The sequence below is a fragment of the Cryptomeria japonica genome, chromosome 6 (assembly GCF_030272615.1).
Source record: "Cryptomeria japonica chromosome 6, Sugi_1.0, whole genome shotgun sequence".
Taxonomy (NCBI): domain Eukaryota; kingdom Viridiplantae; phylum Streptophyta; class Pinopsida; order Cupressales; family Cupressaceae; genus Cryptomeria; species Cryptomeria japonica.
The window spans coordinates 137,363,342-137,384,031 of NC_081410.1; the positions used below are offsets into that span (position 1 = coordinate 137,363,342).

General features: G+C 35.3%; 1 protein-coding gene across 1 annotated transcript in view; it reads left to right on the forward strand.

Annotated features, from left to right (window-relative positions):
- Nucleotides 1–22: 22 nt before the first annotated feature.
- LOC131040511 (uncharacterized) overlaps nt 23–20,690 on the forward strand; it is a 50,751-nt gene continuing 30,083 nt past the window's right edge. Inside the window, exons 1-3 of the mRNA XM_057973455.2 lie at nt 23–312; nt 10,705–10,832; nt 11,105–11,167. Of these exons, the coding sequence (XP_057829438.1) occupies nt 185–312; nt 10,705–10,832; nt 11,105–11,167 (319 nt within the window). The 5' untranslated portion in view covers nt 23–184. The remainder of the gene's footprint in view (nt 313–10,704; nt 10,833–11,104; nt 11,168–20,690) is intronic.

Sequence of the window (20,690 nt, forward strand, 5' to 3'; positions counted from 1 at the left end):
TTGTTTTTCATTTTAAAATTAAATAATAATAATATTAGATTTTTGGCGAACAAATCATAGAGAAAGTACCAAGTGCTTTTCTCCCCCATCTTTCGATTCGTTAGAGAGCAGGAACAACTACGGAGTTTTCTAAGAACTGTGGATCTGCTCTGTTCTTGCTCGAAAATCGCCACGATAGCTAATCATGGCGTTCATACGCCATGGATTGAGCAGGGCGGCCTTTATTATTTGTCTACTTGGTCTGCTTTTTGCAGGGTTTTGTCCGATGCGTGCTACTGCTCTCTATGAAGATCAAGTTGGTGTCGTGGACTGGTAAGATCGTTGTGTTATCCTCCTTAGTTTCAGTGTTGTTTTTTCACTTGAATTTCATGCAGGCAAGAAATAAATTTGCAGTTAGCGCAGAACCCAATTATTCTATCTCAAATAAACAAAATTTTCTCCGAAACGTATTATCTGTGATGAGGTTTCTACTATTCTTATATTGGAAAGTAATTGCTCTTATTGTGTGGGCGGTAGGTGAATGAAATGTTATTTATCTAGAATATGAGAGCCCCTTCTTCCTAGTTCATGGGAGACCCACTACATGGAAGGAAGTTACATTCTGGTGGCAATTTTGGAAACTTATGGTCTAATTTGGGCTGAGACTCTGGGTTCGGTCAGAAATTTTTGGCAGAAGCTCACAAAATAAATTAGTCAAAACTGAGTTAGACCTACCTTAAATTGGCCAAAATCACCAAAATTAATCTCCATGCTGCAAATCCTAATTTTCCGTCGTGGGTGCTGCAAAACAGAATTTTAAATGTCGAAATAATATTGAGGATAACTTTTCAGCTTTAAGGTTTTTCTTTTGTCACTTTATTTTCATGTATTTTTAATTCAGCAATGAGTCTGATGAGTGAGTCCGTCGGAGGACTCTCTATGGCTCACTTGGCTCCTGAGTTGGCGAGTTTCCTCTAGCACTACTTTTTTAATTCCTAACTTGCGAATCTCCGGTGTCGTATGATAGAATTGGTTTTGAGTTGAACTTTATATTATCTCGTGAAAACAGAAGTATGTTTGAAGGCCAAATCAGAGTTCCATCAAGGTTATGTATTCAGGTGATCCAGAATTTCTGATTATGGTGCTCTTGGATCATGTACATTTCTCTTGAAAGAAGATAATCTTCTGCTAGTGTTTAGTCAACATGCTTGTAAAAAAGAAGACAACACAAACACATCAACTGCAATGGAAAAGAACCCACAAAGATTCTGTTCTAATGGAGAGTTGAATCAGTGAGCAGCAATCCAGTCCTTTTTTTTTGGAGATTCGGAAAGGGACCACAAAGATTCGATCAGAATTGAATCAGAGATCAGAAATATGGCCATACGTTTATAAACTCGAGTATGATTTGGATGAAATTTTTGCTACTGAAATCTATATAATCTTTGTAAAAGTTAAGCAACTATTTAGTATTTATAGCTGGGCACAGCATCATATGTTTCAATTGAAAAGTAAATGCCTATTCTCCTTTCGCTTGTGTCAGTTCTTTTTTCTATAAGTGATCAAGTGTTAGGGACCTGGGAACTAATCAGTTACCTATGATTGAGGTCAGTTTTGCTGCAGTGGTTTTGTTCTGATAACGTGCTGTGCTGGAAAGGGGTACAGGTTTCTAATTAGACTTGGATTTCTTGAGTTTTGACTAGCCTAGATAATTCTGTTTGCTTGAGTGTTGCAACTTTGCTGTTGCAGTAAGAGTTGGAATATCCACAGCTATTTACTTAGATAAAGAGCTTGGTTTTGCCAACCGAATTTTTGAAATAGCTGTAATATTTTTGCTGTATATTAGAGAATAACTGAATGCTAAACTGAATGCAATCTCAATAACAGTATAAGTTGGTATTTGAGAGTCACCATCAATAAGGACTTCAAACCTTTTCAACAGATTGTTTACTTTATTGAACTGAACCAAGACTGATATAATTGAGAATTGTGTTGGTACTCTTTTGAATCTATTTCCTTTTGGGCAACCATCTAAACGTCTTGGATCTTGACACAAGCTACATATAATTAAAATCCATAGTTTAAGAAAAAAATTTACAGGGTTTGATATCGAGGATTGCCGTTGTTACAAAGCTAATACTTGCATAATTGTTGATTGCTTTGGAGCTGCAATTTTAATCATTCTTTCTCTTTGAGTGCAGCCTGAATTTGTAGAAATATGGATATCAAATATGATAAAATTAAAATTTTAGGCATATATTTGCACATGTATGCTGTATTCATCATATATACACTTTTACTGATCATTTTTGCACTCTTAGGACCTTGATTTATTCATTATACATACACTTTTATATACCTTATTTGCACACGCAAGGCTTTGCTTTATTCATCATACTACACTTTTACTGACCAAATTGTCAAATGGCTGACCAGTGTGCCCAAATGCCCTGAAAGACTAAAATGTTTTTCCAAATACATGTTAAAATATATGTTTACTCCCATTTATGGGTTTCAATTCTTTGCATTTTTTGCTTGAAAATTCAATTTGACTTTTTAAATGATCCAGTTGTCCATAAAATATTCTTTGATATTATATAGGGGTGTATTTGCATACATCTATACTGTCCAAGAAGCCATTTGGAGAAAATAAACTGCAGAAGTCACTAAAAATTCACACATATAGAAACTTTCTTGGGTCTGGAAAGAGCACTTATTGAACTACCCAGATCGATCATCAAATATGGAATCCAAAAACAAGAGCTGCCTGCACATTATCCAGGGCTCTGATTGGCATTCCAAATAGTTGACCAATTTTCCCAAAGAAAAGTTCCTAAATTTGTTAACCAATCAGACATTAGAAAAAAATGCATTTCACTTTTTATCCTCATGGGGTTTTTTTTTCCATCTATTTCATTAACTATATTCAAACTGATGATATGGTAGTGAAACTAACCCAAGTTGCATGGGAATTATGGTAAGGAACATTAAACTTGGCTCTAAAATGCTCGGGACAACATCTCTAGGATAGATGCTTTCCAGGTTTACATTTTCCATTACCCTGCAGCCAGCCCCAAAGGTATATCATCAAAAAAGATGTAAGTGCCAATTGAACCCCAAATAAATGATGATGTTTGTGAGCAATGCCATCATGATTGGTATCTCTCTCCTTAAATGATACAAGTGAGCTTTAGTTTATGCTCATGAGATGGAACACAATCTCAATGTGATGAGAGGCAACAATCCTGAAAGGCAATCTCACCAGAGGTGTACTGTGGATTTGAAAACTTAACGTTGATTTCCGCTATGGGTATGCATACATATAAACCTACAGATTAAAGCATATGTGCACTAACAATATACAAGCTACACAATACTTGGAGCTTCTCGTTAACGTCACAACATACAAATTATATCACACATAAGCCGCTCTTATACAAAGGGAAAGGGACAACTGAACTCTTTCTTTGCCTTTGTTGTTCTACCAAACTTGTTACAAAACTTGTTACGTGCTCTCATATGTAAGGAGGCTTGCTTTTGTAGATGCAAGCCCTTCCCATGTTTACAATAATAGCTCACTTATAATCATCTCAAAAGCATATTGCTTCATGTGCAAGCAAAACCATGCACATGCTTTTCCTAAACACAGACCATAACATTTTTTTATGTGTGGGCATTCTCTTGCTCAAAATCCTTCTAAATATATGACTTTATAATTAATTAACAATTAATATTCTGAATTCCTAACAATAGATGTTTCTTTTAATTGGCCTTTTTTTGGTGCCAACATCCTCCCAACATAAATAATGTATTCTGTCCTTAAAATACTGGTAGAATAATCCATGAACGGTAAGCTTTGATGCCTGACAATATCTTAACCAAAGTTTAAAAACTCGGACTCGCCATGGACTCGGCAAACCAAAAATTTGGACTCGGACTCGAACTCGAACTCGTGAAAGACTTGGCAAGGACTCGGCAAAAAAAAAAACCCGTAGTTTTACAAAAAAACATAAAGAAATTAATGCATTTAGAGAACATAAGAGCCATAATTGAAACCTTACACATGTCACATACTCATAGTTTCAAACTTTCAACTCTAAAATGTATAATACCAAGATTTATTCAATGCTAATTATGTTGTTATATGGAGCCTAATCAGACTCGGAGGTTCAATTTTCCCTACTTCTGGCGCAGTTTCCCCCTATATTTTTCGACGGGGGTTTGGGGGCAGCGCCCCCAAGTTGGGGTCAAGGGGCAGCACCCCTTGCGCACTCCTTGTTGCGATACAAGGCGGGGTTGAGGGGCAGCGCCCCGCGAGGCCAAAAATACTTTTATTATTTTATAAAGGCGTTGGGTGTTATTTTTCTTTTATTTTTCACTCCCTCAGTTATGCCAAATGAAGGCAATTTTTTTAAAAAAAAACTCAATTTTAAAACTTGCATGACTTTTTTCTGGGTTGCGCGAGTCCATTTGAAAGACTCGCGCGAGTCCGTGCAAAAGACTCGTGAGTCTTTCAAATGGACTCGCCAAGGACTCGCGACTCGTGGCTCCCATGGACTCGCGAGTCTGTGGCGAGTCCACGAGTTTTAAAACTATGATGTTAACCATGAAGTGAGTGCACCTCCCATTCTTGCTTGGAACTCCACTCTTGTGTGGGGTGAATACTGTCCTACCTTTGAACACCATACCATGGAACAATGCAAATTGGACCAGTATTGAAGAAACTTAAAAGCCAGTAACTAAATTGAACAACGCTATCTACCTAAAAATGCCAATAACCAATAAATAACCCATAAAATCTACAATTTACCACGATCAAGCATCAACCGATGATCTTGCATGCTCCCACACATACAACGTAACTCATGTGTATGTTAACCTACTTTTGTACATAATATATATCCCAATATTGCAATGCATCAAAGAATATTATTTTATCAACTATATTCATTCCTAGAAAAAGGTACTCACTATAGACAAATGAGGACCTTCTTCAAGCATTAGACGTAGTCAAATGAGTGGCCAAACCAATAAAATGCATCTGCAAGCATAACGGATTGTCTGCAAAATATCCTGTTGCTATCAATATCCATTGTTATCCGGGGATGCATCCCTAGCTAAATTGGGGCCGTCACCGCTTAGAGATGTCTTGGGGATGCGGGGACGATTGGGAAATGTTTCCCTCCCCAAAATTCTACTAAAAATAGGGAACATCCCAAGGACGTCTAAGCATGTGCAGGAAATAGCTAGGGATACCTAGCAATTTTTGGGATGGACAGAGGACGCCTGGACGTCCCTGATCGCCCTAGGGATGGCTAGCCGCCCCCTATGACCCAACAACCTGTGTCACAGGGTTCGCCGAATTTCAGCCATGAGGTTCGAAATTCGGCGAGCTTCAAAAGATTATAAAAAATGCGTTGAAATTCGCCTAATATTCGTATAGTTTATGGCATCATCTTTTAAAAAGTAGTTTTTAGGATTTTTCCCACGTTTTTTTGTTCCTTGCATGAAGAGGGTTTTTGTGCTTTTTTTTTTGGGAGCAAATTGCGTTTGTTTATGTCACAGATGAGTGGGAAGGATTACCCATAGACAGATGGATCAGAAGATTAGGTGGCAAATTATCTATCAAGCAAAGGATTTGCAAGTGCCATGCCAGTGAACGAAGGTTTTGTAGAGTGTTGTGCCTGTAGAAATCAAATAATTCACTTCGAACTAGGTTTTATCTATTCAACGAATTATATTTGTAGTGCTGTGTATTTCTGTTTTGTTATTTTTAATATGTTATTAATATTATTTATTTATATCGTGTTTTAATATATTTAGATAATATTATTATTTTTTTTTTGGTATATTTAGATAATATTATATTATATGTTATATATTATTTTTATTTATATATAGTAGATATTATTTTATTATAAAAACATCTTTAAATAAAATTACACACACACACACACACACACATATATATATAACTTTATAACTTGTAACTGTATTTGAGGAAAATAAAAAAATTTGGTGTCAGTTTACGTCAAGTTAGCTATTTTTCAATGCTAAACTATTTTGATAATTTTGTAGATATATTACTTATATTTTAAAAAAATCAAATTTATATAAAGTGAATTTAATCACGAATTTTTTTTCGAACTTTTTGCCCTTGCCGAACTTCATCTGAATTTTATTGTTGCCGAACACGAACTCGAACTCGAACCTTGTGACTTAGCCAGCAACAATAGGTTTTATTCAAAATTAAAATAACACAAGTAACGAATCTTAGAACTTTAATTGATATTTGTGGGCCTTTTCCATCTTTTGCCCAATTGTGTGGGTGGTTTGTCACTTTTATAGGCACCCTGGATTCTCTTATGGCGAGTCAAAGTTATCTTGGTTAAAAATTTAAGTGTATGTCTGTTGCTGTCTACCCTACATGCACATGTGCATTACTTGTCATAGTGTGGAGCCATTGCACCAATCGGTGCTGCTAGAATGGTGGAAAGAGTGAGCAGGTGTATGATGTGAATGTACATGTTTTTGGGAAAGTGTGCCTGAATTTCTGTGGTATTACTTTCACATTTAATCGTAAATCCAGCCAACATTTTCTAATATAAACATGGCTGAGTGCTAACTATTCAGAGTGTCTATGTTTCTCTTTGTCAAAGTACTTAAGCCTGGAGGGGTTTATATGCTGGTATGGACATAGTTTTGTGAAAGTTATACTTCTACATTTCATTATCAAATCTTGTTACAAGCTTTGCTCAACTGTTCTCCAATTTGCTTTCTTTAGACAGATGTAGAAGAACTTATGGATATTCATCCGATGAACATTTGGTGGGAGCTAAAATTGTGGCTTCATTAACATAGTGAAAAGAAGTTTTTTACAGAGCTGTCACAATAATGATCAACGAATCATACCTCTATTATAATTATTAATATACCAAAATCAAATTTACGCTATTTTATAAGCCTCTTCTTTACTATTGTAGTTGCTCTGCCTCCAGTGTTGCCTCTCTAGAATTGCTTTTCTGTGGGTCTCTTACTGTTTCTCCAGCAAGCTTTTCTGAGAAAGCTTTCTTTGATTCTACGTATGCATAGTGTGATTATGTCTTTTCTTTGTAACTGTCATATTACTAAACAATGTACGAACTGCCTTTTATATCAATATTTGTTCATCTTTACTTTCTTCACCCTCTATCTTTTCAGTCTCATCTCTCTTTTATTCTACCCATATGAGGTTCTTTTTAATTTTCTGTCATTTCTTTGTTACAATCATCTATTGAATATATGCTGTAGCAAGTTCTCTCCATATGACCTTCATTCATCTTTAGATGTTATCACTGTTATTCATTCTCAATCTCTTACTATTTGTGTTATGCTTAGGAATATCTGCAAGTCGATAGACAGCTCTAGGTACAAGAGGCCTCAAGCCTCATGGTTTTCTTTGTAGTTATCTAGGGTTATGAATGCTTCGGGTCATTTGCTGCTACAAAACTAACGATTTTTAGTGAGGGAGGAAATAGCATGGACAATGCTATACTTTTTTCCTTACTGTGATTGTATCATAGGTCAGAGATACAGACTTGGCAAGCCAAATTTTCAACTTGAACTTAGGCCTCATAAAAAATCAGCATATTTAAAAACAATACAAAAATTGTAAAATAATGATAGCATGCAAATTACTGAATTTAAAGAACTCACAAGTAGTTTTCTTTTTAATTTTAGACCACAAAAGGAGTACAACGCACATCATAGTGTTTTTTATGATATGATATTTGATCTGCTGTTGTCATCATAGAAAATAACAAATCTTTTACAAATTTTTCCTTTGATTGAAGCAGCCTAGTGGTGGTGTCCTCAAACTAGATGGAAGGATTCCTCCTAAGGAATAGTATCATCTTTAAGCATCTCATGATGATCATTCAATGAAGCCCCTCCTAAAGGCTCTACCTCCGTTTTTACATTTATTGCCCATTTGGTTGCTTCCCTTTCAAAATCACAATCTCCTTTGCAAAAAACTCTAGATTCACACCCTTGACAATCCAATCTGAATATGGATAGATGTCATCCACGTCGATTGTATCATGAATCTTCTTTCCCTCCATTTTTTTACATGAAGATGAAGGTTGTATTGTAGTGTGACCCCTTGACTCCGTCGCTGATGGCATTTCGGGTATGTTGGTACAGCAAGGGACGACCCTTGGCGATCCCCAAAAATCTTTGAATGTTTGAAACATGTTGCAGAAATAGGAAATGTTGTAGGGACATTTGTTCATCCTTGAGATGGTTGGGGGCATCCCTTGACTATCCCAGGGATGGCCAAATGTCCCCAACAAAAATATGGAATTTTATAAGGTTTAAAAAAATTGTTCATAACATTAAGAATATACTGGTAAATATATCATGAGAACATTATAGCAACGTATAAGATGACAACATTATAATGGATGTATAATATGACGACATTATTACAACAACAAGAAATATATAATGACATCAACATAACAACAATACATTTTAAAAAATAATCACGATAACAATGCAATATGCCCCTAATCCTATAGTGTATATTGGCTTATACAATCGTTATTATAATCGTATATAGGAAGGTAGGTTATCCTAGGGGTTATAGTTAAGAATACAAGTTGACTTATGTGTTAGTCAAGGCATAATCAGATATATATATAGGAGCTAGTTGCTAGTTATTATTATTGTATTGAATATTGCATTTTTATTGAAGACTATCCGAGGTATCCCCCTCGAAGTGGATTACGAGATTGCCCTCTTGATATGTCATAATGTTATCATGTATTTGCAGTGTATTTCTTATTATATTCTTCTATAGTGCAAGTTGTTTCATTACAAGTGGTATTATAGCTTGATCTTGGCATTGTGTAGGCAAGATTTATTTATTTATTTTGGAGGTCATTTTATGGAGTGCGAATCTCTCTGATTTAGGAGAATTTTGTCTTGATTTTTTAAGGGTTACTGAAGGTCATATTGCAGATACTTTAGTATAAACTTGGAGAAAATTGCAGTAGAATTCAAGGAGTTATTGCCGAATTAGGGTTACATTAGGGTTTCCACCTAATTTTCTCCCAAAGTTGAAAATAAATGATTTTTTTCTGATATCCAGAGGGTTTATCAATAACATATTTATGGCTAAAGTCCATATATAAGGTCATTTGGAGTAGAATTAAAGGAATTATTGCAATATTAGTCTTTTAACCAAATTTGCTCCCAAGGCTACAAATCAGTGAATTTCTTGGAATTTTTTTTTAGGAAGTGAGATCTAGGCCTTGGTAAGTTTTGGAAAAAATTTAAAATTAATTTGATTTGTTTTGTCATTGTGTCATTCATTGCAAAATTATTTTGTTTTACCATGGTGAGGTCTTCCACAAGAGGCAAAAATATAATCCGTTCACTCTTAGAACTCATGATAAAGATAAATCCATTAATGGAAGAGATAGACACCACACCTAGGGAATATGAAACCAACAAGATGAAGGTGGATATTGAACAAATGCATGAAACTGTAGATATATCGAGCATTCATAACACATTGGCAGTTAAATTTTTGTGCAATATTGGAGGTGGATATTAGTTATCTGCTAGCAAAGTAAAGTGGATGATCCAACTTATGGATATCTTTTTGAGAAAAAATGCATTCAGTGACAAACTTTAAATCAGTAACATATGGAAAGTCTTGGTCTGATCTTGGATTAGCCATTTGTGGTGCACTAGCTATCATGTTTTTAAGTCTTTTGAAAGTGTCGTTTTTTTTCTGTTTCCTTTTTGATGGTGTACCCCTTTTGAGAATATAGAAGAGTATGGTTGCTCGATTGAGCTTATCATATAGAGAAAGAAACACCAACATTTCTCAACACAGGAGGACTGAGTTGGAAAATAAAATAAGAAACACTTGAAAATTCAACAAAAATAGAGGTTGCAAGGCCGCATATCATGCCTGTCTGAATGATTTGACCTTGTGTGGTAAAACTAGTTTAAATTATAAAGCAAACAAAATGATACCATTGTTACTATGTCTGGAGTGCAGTTTGAGAGGTGGAAAATAATGAAATCTTTCATTAGATCTTTGCTGGAGACAGATGCTAATTTTAATTTCATTGTAATCATCGAGTTTGTCCAGTGGTACAAATGTCGTTGTTGCATGTTGAGAGGTAAAAATATGTACCCAGTCAAACCTAGTTAAATATAAATTAAGTACAAATTTCTTAAAGCATCTGATTATATTTAGTAAATAGATTGTAAACTACTCAATATCAAAGAGAAATACCAAGGGAGGAGAAAACATTATTCTTTCAGTTGATTGATGAAGTTTGATCAACGATGTTTACCCTTTGGCGATTTGAGTTTAGAAAGTATTACAAAATGAAGACCATTGTAAATTTTTTGAAAAGCTTTATAATGACCAACAGTATTTAGCTCCTTTGGCTTTAAAAAAGAAAAGGTTTCTTTATATATCTAAGCTATATAAAATTTATAGAAGAGGTGATGTTTGCAAACATTTGTTAAACATGAGAATGTCTAAAAATGAATATAAAATCCTGCAAATATTTGGCATTACATTAATGCATGTATACCTCCTTATATGTCTCTCTCTTGAAGATGACGAGCTTTCCATTTTTCAGTTTTCTTATATTTGATTTTTTAAGATACAGTACCTTTGTTACTTTCTTTCTCTCTCAGCAAATATTATTTGTGTTGCAGGCATCAGCAGCACATAGGAAAAGTAAAAGATGTAGTGTTCCACACCCAGCAATCAGGGAGGAAGCGTGTCATAGTGTCTACTGAGGAAAATGCAGTTGCATCACTTAATTTGCGCAGAGGGGAGATATGTATGTGTACTTTTCAGCTTACTTTACTACTTTATACCGTCCACATGGTTTTCAAACTAGCATTAGCTCTTTTCTTTGTCGTTTTTGTTAGTTTCCTGAGTTGATTAAATTGAATAGGTTCTGATTATATCACAAACTCAAAATGATCTCAGACTATGATTCACACTTACATAGGGAATTAATGTAAGATGATTTTTTTATCTATTTCCAATTTAGAATCTAGCACTTTGCAATCTAATTTGATACCAATCTCTATGTTTTAATCTGTACAGTTTGGAGACATGTACTGGCAGAATCAGATATTGTAGATCACATCGACATTGCTCTTGGAAAATGTAATTCTTTACCATGTCCTTCGGGATTTATTTTACACTTGATCTATGTATGCTGTTGTTGTACTTGATCTATGTATGCTGTGTGTTGTTTGTTGCATTTGAATACTATAAATAGTGTTCCATAGGGACAAATCCCCATGGGTTTGGTGACATCCTTGATGCCTTGGAGACTTGCAGGAGACGTCCTTGTGAGACCTCCTAAGAAGGGGTCATCCCCTGTTTTTATTGTTTAGTGGATTTCGGAGTTCTTTTGTGTGTCCTCTAGATGTCTCAATGTCCTCTTGCCATCCCTAGGACTTCAGCACATCCTTCACATCAAACACATAAAAACTGAATAAAAAGTTTTAAAACAAATTAAACCCCTAAAATGGCGGCCCAGCAAGGTTCCAATCCCCCTTAAAACTTAAAAGCAAATGCTGTTGTTTTTCATTCACCAAAAATGGAGTAAAGAGGAGAAGAGGAAGAGTAGCAGTTTCTGAGATATCAAATAAATGATAACTTGAATTTCTGAGCTTGTTGCAAAATTTATTATCTACCACGTATGACACAGCATTTCTTTTTCTAGCATCTCTCAATATGAATCATGTTCCATATTATGTCTATGATTACTGGTCTATCAAATGGGTTATGGAATAAATGGATTGTTAATGTACTTAACTTTTAAGAATCTCAGCTTCTTTTGGTTTGTTTATGTTATTTAGAGGTTTTATTGATTTATTTGTGTTTTGAAATTTTAAATATTAATTTTATATATTATTTTAATAGCCATCCCCAAATCTGGAGAAAGAATTGCCATCCATGAAACCTGTCACCTAAACCTGGAAAAATCAAATTGCCATCCTGAAATCCATCACCCCCCTTGCCAAAACTTAGAGAAACAATGATAATAAATAATCTTTCAAGATTGATTTTTTTCTTTAATTCAATTTTTAGTTAATCTATTATGAAGCTCTCCTCCATCAACACGCGCATCTACATTCAGGTACTGGAATCCCACTTCCAACACTTATTTTACCCCATCAATTTTAGGAGAATGAGCTTTTTGAGATATTATCATATTATATTTCTTAACAATCTAAATGTATTTCTGTTGACTCCTGACTCTTCTGCAGGTTGCATTAGTAAAAAATATAACAAATAGTAGTGTTATCAGCAGAATAAGATGTTTCAACCAGTAGATTTGCAGTCCTTATGATCTGTAAAAATGTTGGAGATACTTTTCTAGGAATCATCACTTATATATATCTACCTGTCAACCCTACAAATACTTTCTCTAACTCCAATGGTTATTTAATCAGTCTGACATGTTATCTATAGTTGCAACATCATAAGGACATGCATGACAGAAGCATACAATGCAAAATAAGCACTCAACAAAATTGAGACACATAGTTACACCTGGAGAAACCCTCAAATGGGAAGAAAACTGCAGAAGGGCGAGCTTTTGCTCCTCATGCTAGTATCTTCTAGTCATTTACTAGTTTTTATAATGCCTTGGAGTGAAAATAAGCTTTATTGACATGTATAACAAACTCCTAACACTTGCAGAAATGGTGTTTGTGTAGACACCCCAAATCCACTTTCATTTCTCTATATCAATTTCCACAATATAATTAAATAAATTGTTATTTAATTAATTTGGCTAACAGCCACCCCCATACTAACTACTCTTCTCTACTGATTAATTAATTCAACTGACTGTAATGTCCCCTACTTGGAGCTGCCATAGTTTCAAATAATTTATCAATAATTAATGAATAAATTGTCAATTTACCATACTAAATAATTAATTCTATCATTCCTAATCCATAATTCTTAGTGCAATGTTCAACCCTTGTTACTACCTAGTCCTAAGGAAGAAGGAGATGATGATGTTGTGAATTTTTTTAGATACCAAAATACAATAGGCTCCCTCAAAGTTTACGGATGCAGGCCCTCACCCTATCTTGGGACTATGCCCTCAAAGTTTACGGGATGCTGATCCTTACCCTATCTTGGGAATCATTCTATTGACTGGATTTAGACTGCACCTCTTTGGAAACAATTCAGCCCCTTCTTAGATTCTGACAGTAATAACAGGGATAAAATTATATATATAAGTTATTCTTATCAATCAATTATTTAAGAGTTCTTTACTGAGTTCTTTTAACGAATATTTAAGATTATTCAAGTATTCTTAAGAGCTCAATTACTTTAGTAATAATATTTTCTTTCATTCATTTTACGGACTTAATTATGCAGATTCCTGTTGTAACATTTATCAGAAAGAGTAAACAGTATCGTCACAATGAGTAGTATAGCGTACCAGGCTGTAATGACCAGTCTTGGTTTATAATTGATATCCACGCAAATCTTTCTTCACCTTCCATGCCCTTCCTTCATCTCCAGATTCATATTTATTTTGCCAAAGAGTCATACCCTTTGACTCTTCATGAGACATGTCCCTCATTGCTTACTATCCTTAACTAAAACTGCATCTTGTTACATACAATTACTTGGTTCACACCCCTTTGCATAACGGTTTGGTATTTGTTTTATTGTTTATTCCTTAACATAATGCAGTCATCCCTTAACAATCTTTCTTATCGATTGCTTTGTGATTATTTCCAGATGCAAACAGAATCGAATTGCTCATAAATAATAAATTAGGAATATTCTCAATGCTGTTTATATATTTGAACATCGAAGTATTAAATGCAAGGAAGAGAATAATAATAATAATAATAGTATAAGAACATTATTTACTTAACATTTAATCAACCACATTTAATCCCTCTTCACATCCCTAGTGTTAAACAATTAAAATCATTTTATTAATTAGAATCACTTCATTAATTAATAGTCCAAAACTCTGCTAACTAATCAATTAAATAAAATCATGATTATTTCATTGATTAGGCTAATCAATCAGCTTTAAATATTTTCTTCTAATTTAAAGTTCCACTCATACCACTAAAGGCCAAAAGAGTTTGTCCTTTAATCTCTACCATCCACTTCAAAATCAAGGAGCTAATCTTTCCTTGTCTCAGACCACTTGTCTACACTCCATGCCACATGTGTGAGCATGCAACATGGAGGAATCTTGACCCTCCATCTCATCTTTTAACTTCACTCTCCACTTTCTCTTCAGTCCATTCCCATTTGCCCTCAATTCCTTTCATCTTGCATTTAAGGAAACCTCATTCATAGATCATGCATCTCTCACCTCTTCTAGCCTTGTGTCAAGAGGCTAGGATGCACATCCATGCAAACCAATCCTACCTTGGTTTCATCCTTCACTTTGAGCTCTCCATGTCCAACTTTTAAAGCTTTTTTAAGGAGGCTTACCCATAGAACATAGGCATCCATTACGTAGAGTGCTTACATGCTGTCAAATTTAGTAACATTATAGCTAAGAGCACCCACATTTCAATCCTTCAACTTGGAGCACATCACAAAGAGCCAATGGAGGTTTGATGTTTTGTTTTATTGCATTTTGCATTTTTATTTAATATCATTTTGCGCTAACTTGAATATGTAAGTCTTCTTTGTGTTTGAGTTTTATTGTGTGACTTACGTGACTAAATCTCCATTATAGCTTAAATTTGTCGTCCACTTTTTACACTATGGAAACTCTATTCCTTTGCTTACAACAGTCATAAATTGAACATATATCATGCTATGTTTTCCTAGACTTTTCCTAGACAGTTCTTGGATTAGCAACAACAAGTTTTTTGGGAAGAAAATTACCTTTTAAGTTTAGCCACCATCCTGTTCCAGGACGTGACTTTGGCTTTGCTCTTCTTCCTTCTCTCAGCTTGCTCATGGTCCCACCATAGGAGTGCATGCCCCTTGAGTTTGGTCTTTGCGAACTTGAGCTTCTGTTCTTCAGGTACATCTTCACCTTCAAAATAAGCATCCATGGCTGCAATCCAATCCAATAAGTCTTCTTCATTCAAACTACCACCATACATGGGCAAAACCCTTACCTTGTACTGATCACTTCCAACTGCCTTCAGAAGTCTGATGGTCCTCTGCTCCTCAGGATCCAACTGTTCCTCATCTTCTGCCTCTTGGAACTCTTCCTCTTCTTCTTCATCACTGACATCTCCTATGTCAACATTTCTTCTTTGGTTTGACTCCAAGGCTTCAAGCCTTGCCAAAAGGGCATTGTAGGATTCTTGCAACTTTGCATTCTTTTCTCTTAACTCCTGCAACTCTCTTGCAGTACCTGCATTTTTAGGAGGCATCTTGACACCAACTCTTTACTCAACCTTCAATCTGCAATCTCCCACCAACCAAGGGATCTACTTGCTAGCTCTGATACCAATACGATGCAGAGGGCTTGGAGGATTCACACACATCAACTAGACACAGTGTCAATCTTCATCTTAGTTTTGTAACAACACTCACCTAAAAGACCTTTTCAAAAGGAAACTCCTCCTTGACAACTTATAACACAATATCCCTATACCTTAAACATCCTTTCATTCTTGACCTAAAGGCTTCCAAAGTAAACAACATAGATGTGTTCATGTATGATGTGGCCAAGTATTTAATTTACAAATCATATATGACATAATTCATATATGTCATTTTACAAACCAGTATTTAACTTACTTATGCCATCTCCTATACAATCAATAGCTAATATATATATATATATATATATTTCATAATTTCTTGTATAAATAATGTGCTGAAGTGATTATACTGAGATTCTGATATTTGTTAGTATGTAGACATTATTGTAACTTTTACAATACTCAGAACCAATGCAGAAATGTTGTATAGAAATCATTAAAGATATCTAACTCTCATTAATATTCCTTTCTGCTGTATGTGCTATCTTTAGTGCCAAGCTTAATAACAATGTATCCTTAAGTACCTGGTCTCCTTGCTGGCAGGCAGAGAGGCACAACATTCAGAAGTGTTTGGATGGGTTTGAGGAAATGGAATTAAGATCTGCCCGGGTAGCACAGGAGAAGGTGGAAATGAAACAGCATATACATGCACTAAAAGTAAATTTGATGAAGGCACAAGATAGAGTAACTGGATACAAGTTACAGACAAACATAGCAAGGTAGATGATTGCACCGAGAGATAAGATACAATTTTATATGACCAAGCTGGAGAAGGAATTGACAAAGGTGGCAGAGGGGGGTGGGATTGTTAGTTTTAACACTTTCAAATTAATATAAACTCAGAAAACCAGAATTTAGTTTCTAACTAAATTGATTAGATGAAAGATTTATAGTTTTCCAGATTTAGGCATAACAAAGAAATGAACAAAATAAGAATAAGACATGGTTACCTTGGGAAAACCTCCTAGGAGGAAAAACCCAGCCAGAAAAGATCCTCAGATCTGATTATGGATTATATTCATATGAAGATTACAACACTTATCTCAAGTACTTGAAGGTGATTGTACTTAGGGCTTGATAAAGTCTTCCACAAGACTGCACCTTCACAAGCATCCCTTTACCACTTCCAACAGCAATCAGGTCCAAACCCTAGGTCTGCATATGAAGTCTGCACTTTGTTGGACGCAACCTTAGCCCTCAGTTTGCTCTCCTCATGGATGAATTTCGCACCCTTTAATGGCAGATGTAATTTGCTAGTATAGCAGATGTGATTCGCTGTGATATTGCTCCTTCAAATTCGCATTAGGCAGATGTAGATATTTCACATGATGATGTATTGAATGTGTACTTGATTGAGGTGAAAGTATCTTTATTTATATAATGCAATATCCATTTATGTCGGCTTGACCTTTAATTTATTGTTTTTCCTTTAACTGAAAATGCATTAGATAGGGTTGGCCCTATTATGTTTAGCACACTATCTTGTATGTGGCGTGGGCTTTCTATGAGATGCTGTGAGGTATAGGGCCCAACCTTACACGTTGGAGAAGGGGCTGGCCCCTTGGGCAGATTCCAATGTTGCCCAAGGCAATTGGAATCCGCCATCCCTAATTATAATCAACACTCCCTCTTAATTAGGGAGAAAGATAATCTTACAACCAAGTTACAAGATTAGGGCCCAGCCCTAAGTAATACATACAATGTTTAAATTGTAATCCGAACTTAGCTGTCAACTTCAAATATTCCTGAGAGCAGATCACAACAAGTGGCCACAAATAGTATCCCATAGTATCCATCTTGAACTGCCTGTGGAGGGTGAATTCAAAACTTTAACATGCACACTTGCAAGTCATGAATACATACACAATTATTCATGCACATCATGGAGTCTTTCCATGCCATCGATCACGCATATCCATTATTCATTGTCTTTACCTCAGTCTTCTCCCAAAGAAGAATGTAACATCATAATCTTCCATCTTGCACCCAAGCACGGAGTGGAGTTACATAAGCATAAAATGAAAACATAGTCCTCCATCTTGCACACAAGCATAGAATGGAATCTAATAGACATAATCCTCCATCTTGCACACAAGCAAGGAATGGAATAAACATAATCAGAATATTGTAGTCTTCCATCTTGCACACAAGCATAGAATTGAACTACATAACATAGTCTTCCAGCTCGCACACAAGTATAGATTGGATCCACCTTACATGGCCCACAGAGGGTGGAGAGAATTTTTTCTACCATCTTACATTGCCCGCAGAGGATGGTAACAATTACTCTTCTCCCTGAGAAGATTACACTACCACCTTACATTGCCCACAGAGGGTGGTTGATACAACACAATTTATCATTGAGGTTGAGACTCCCTCTCAACCAAGGCAGTGTTCTCCACAGCTCCAAGTCTATCTTTTGAAGTACTCAAGCTTCAAGAAACTTGGTGAGAACATCTACAACACAGGATTGTCCTGTCATAAAACACTGAATTGTCAGGTATCTCTATACAACCCTGATAATAATTCAAAACAGCATAACAAGAATTTTGAGAAACCACACTGCTTCTCTTGATGCAACACTTGCAACAATGTATTTAGCTTCAACAATACTCAATGCAACTGAGGATTGTCCCTGTAGGTCTAAGAGATCGCAACGGGTGAATGCTTGAAGTGTTTTCCTTGTCCGTAACACTTCTTGACCAATCAATCAACCCGCCTCTATTCAGATGAATCTGCAAGATCATAGTTGGCTGCAGACATACTCAACTTCTTTAAGTTAGTTTCCATATAAGTTTACAATCCATAATTCTAACATAACAATAGAAAACTTGACTTAGAATAATTTCATTAGATCTCTGCCACACTTCTAACCTAGAAGTAATGCATTTTAGGTTTAGATCTTCCATCTCAATTCTGAGCTAATTCTTTCTTATATTAAATCATGAGGCTATCTTTATCGGTCAGAGTTAGATCATCCATATAAGAAATCAGAATTAGCATTTCAAATACTTTAAGGAACAGGTTAAAATCTTTACAAAACCCTAGGCTTATCAAGTACTCTTTCATACCAAGAGTTTTATTGAAGATCATAGGGCTCCCTCTTAATCCTCAATATTAGACTGATAGCCAAGCATCATAGATCATAAGTATTCATAAACAAGGATGAGAAATGCCAACTTCACCTTTTATGAATTGGACCCATGGCTCAATTATGATCAGGACATATCCTCAAACTTTTTCTAAATGAGTGTGAAGATCCTTATGCCTTATTTCAAAGCTTATGGATTTCTGATGTCAGTATGGCCTTGGCCCTCGGCATACATCACCTACTATATGAGGTTATGTAAAAATGACCTTGGGTGAGGATCACAACATTTATGATAAGTTAGATGCATCCCTTTAACAATATAACCAATGATACATAGAATGTTGAGACAATACTTATGTGATACAAATTAAAAAAAGCCAGCCTGTAACACACTATTAATTTTAGTACTTTCAGATTAGATAACACTCAGAAAATCAGAATTTGTTTCTAACTAGGTTTAATTAGACTTATTGATTTTCAGATTTAAGCATAGTAAGAAATGAATGCATAAAGACAAGACCAAGATACCTTGGGAAAACCTCCTAAGAGGAAAAACCCAGCCAGAAAAGATCCTCAGATCTGATTATGGTTTTGATTCAATGGATAGTTACACACTTATCTTAAGTATAGAAGTTGCAGTCATAGAGAAGATGCTACAAAGAACTACACAACTAGATTGCTGGCAGTGATTATGATTTGCAGCCCTTCTACCTTATCTCGCTGTGATCTAATTGATGATCTGCTGCACATAAGTGGAGTTCGCTGCCACCTAACAGGTAATCTGCTGTGACAAATGGAGTTCACTGTGATCTGCTGTGCATGAGTGAAGTTCGCTGCTGTTCACAAAGAAGTTCACTATGTTCTGCTACATACAATAGGAGTTCGCTTATCTTGCATTTGTATTTCGCCTTTTTTTACTTGAGCTACTTGATTATGTTATGAAGAATGTATGCTTTATTTATAGGAGATCAAACACCCCTAACCAAGTCGGCTTTACCCAATTAATTTGCAAATTAGTTTATTTAATTTTCTTTGTTTGTAGAGGATAGGTTGGCCCTATCAAGGAGTAGCGTGGAGACCTTTTGGAGTGGCCGAAGAGTATAGGACCTGGCCCCATATATTGGAGAAGGGGCTGGTCCCCTTAGGTGGATTCCAATGTTGCCCAAGGCAATTGGAATCCGCCAGGCCCTAATTATAAACAACACACACAACCTTGAAAACTTGTACATCATCATACAGGTTATAACAAAAATCTAATTTTCATAAGGAACTCACAAGGGTTAAGTCATGATCATTTTCTGCCTCACCAGGGTTTCCACAGATTTGAGGCTTAAGCATACAACCATTAGTATAACCTAATAGAGTCTACAATTAGCTCAAAATGTACGGTAGTTATCAACTAGAATGATTCTAAGTCAACAATTGAGGATATAGTGTATATTATTAATTTCCATAATACTTCACACTTCATGATAGTAAATACTCAACTAAAAAGTCAGTTTTATGTAACTATTATAGAATCATTCAATTAATAATCAAAACTCAATCAGATCATAGGTGAGGAAATACTAATAGAATGTTTACAAGGAGAGCAAAGTATACTTAATGAAGATACTAACCAAGCAATGATAGTGAGAGCCTATACTTCCATGAATCAATAGCAATTAGTAAGTTGTAGTATATATAATCAAAATAATTCTGATAAAGGATTTAGATCAAACCTCTAGACATCCAACAACAAATACATCAAAGGAATTAATCTTCGGATCAAGTATTGTGAACAATAAATTCCTAGCTCACTTATTTATGACATTTATTTAATGAATACTTCATTTACTCAATTAGTAGCGATACTTACGTAACTGGCTTATATTCCCTTACGCACATAGATAAAGGCACACATAAATTAAACGAAGTTCAAAACAGAGGAAATATTTAAGTTTGCAATGTCTTTACAAATATGAAGTTCAACTTTTCTTCTTTGTTTTGATCTCACTCATTGGAACAATTAAGCACTAGATATTTAATGAGGGCATACATTCCATATTTAATTTTAGTATTTAATTGATCAGGTCACAAACAGGCACGT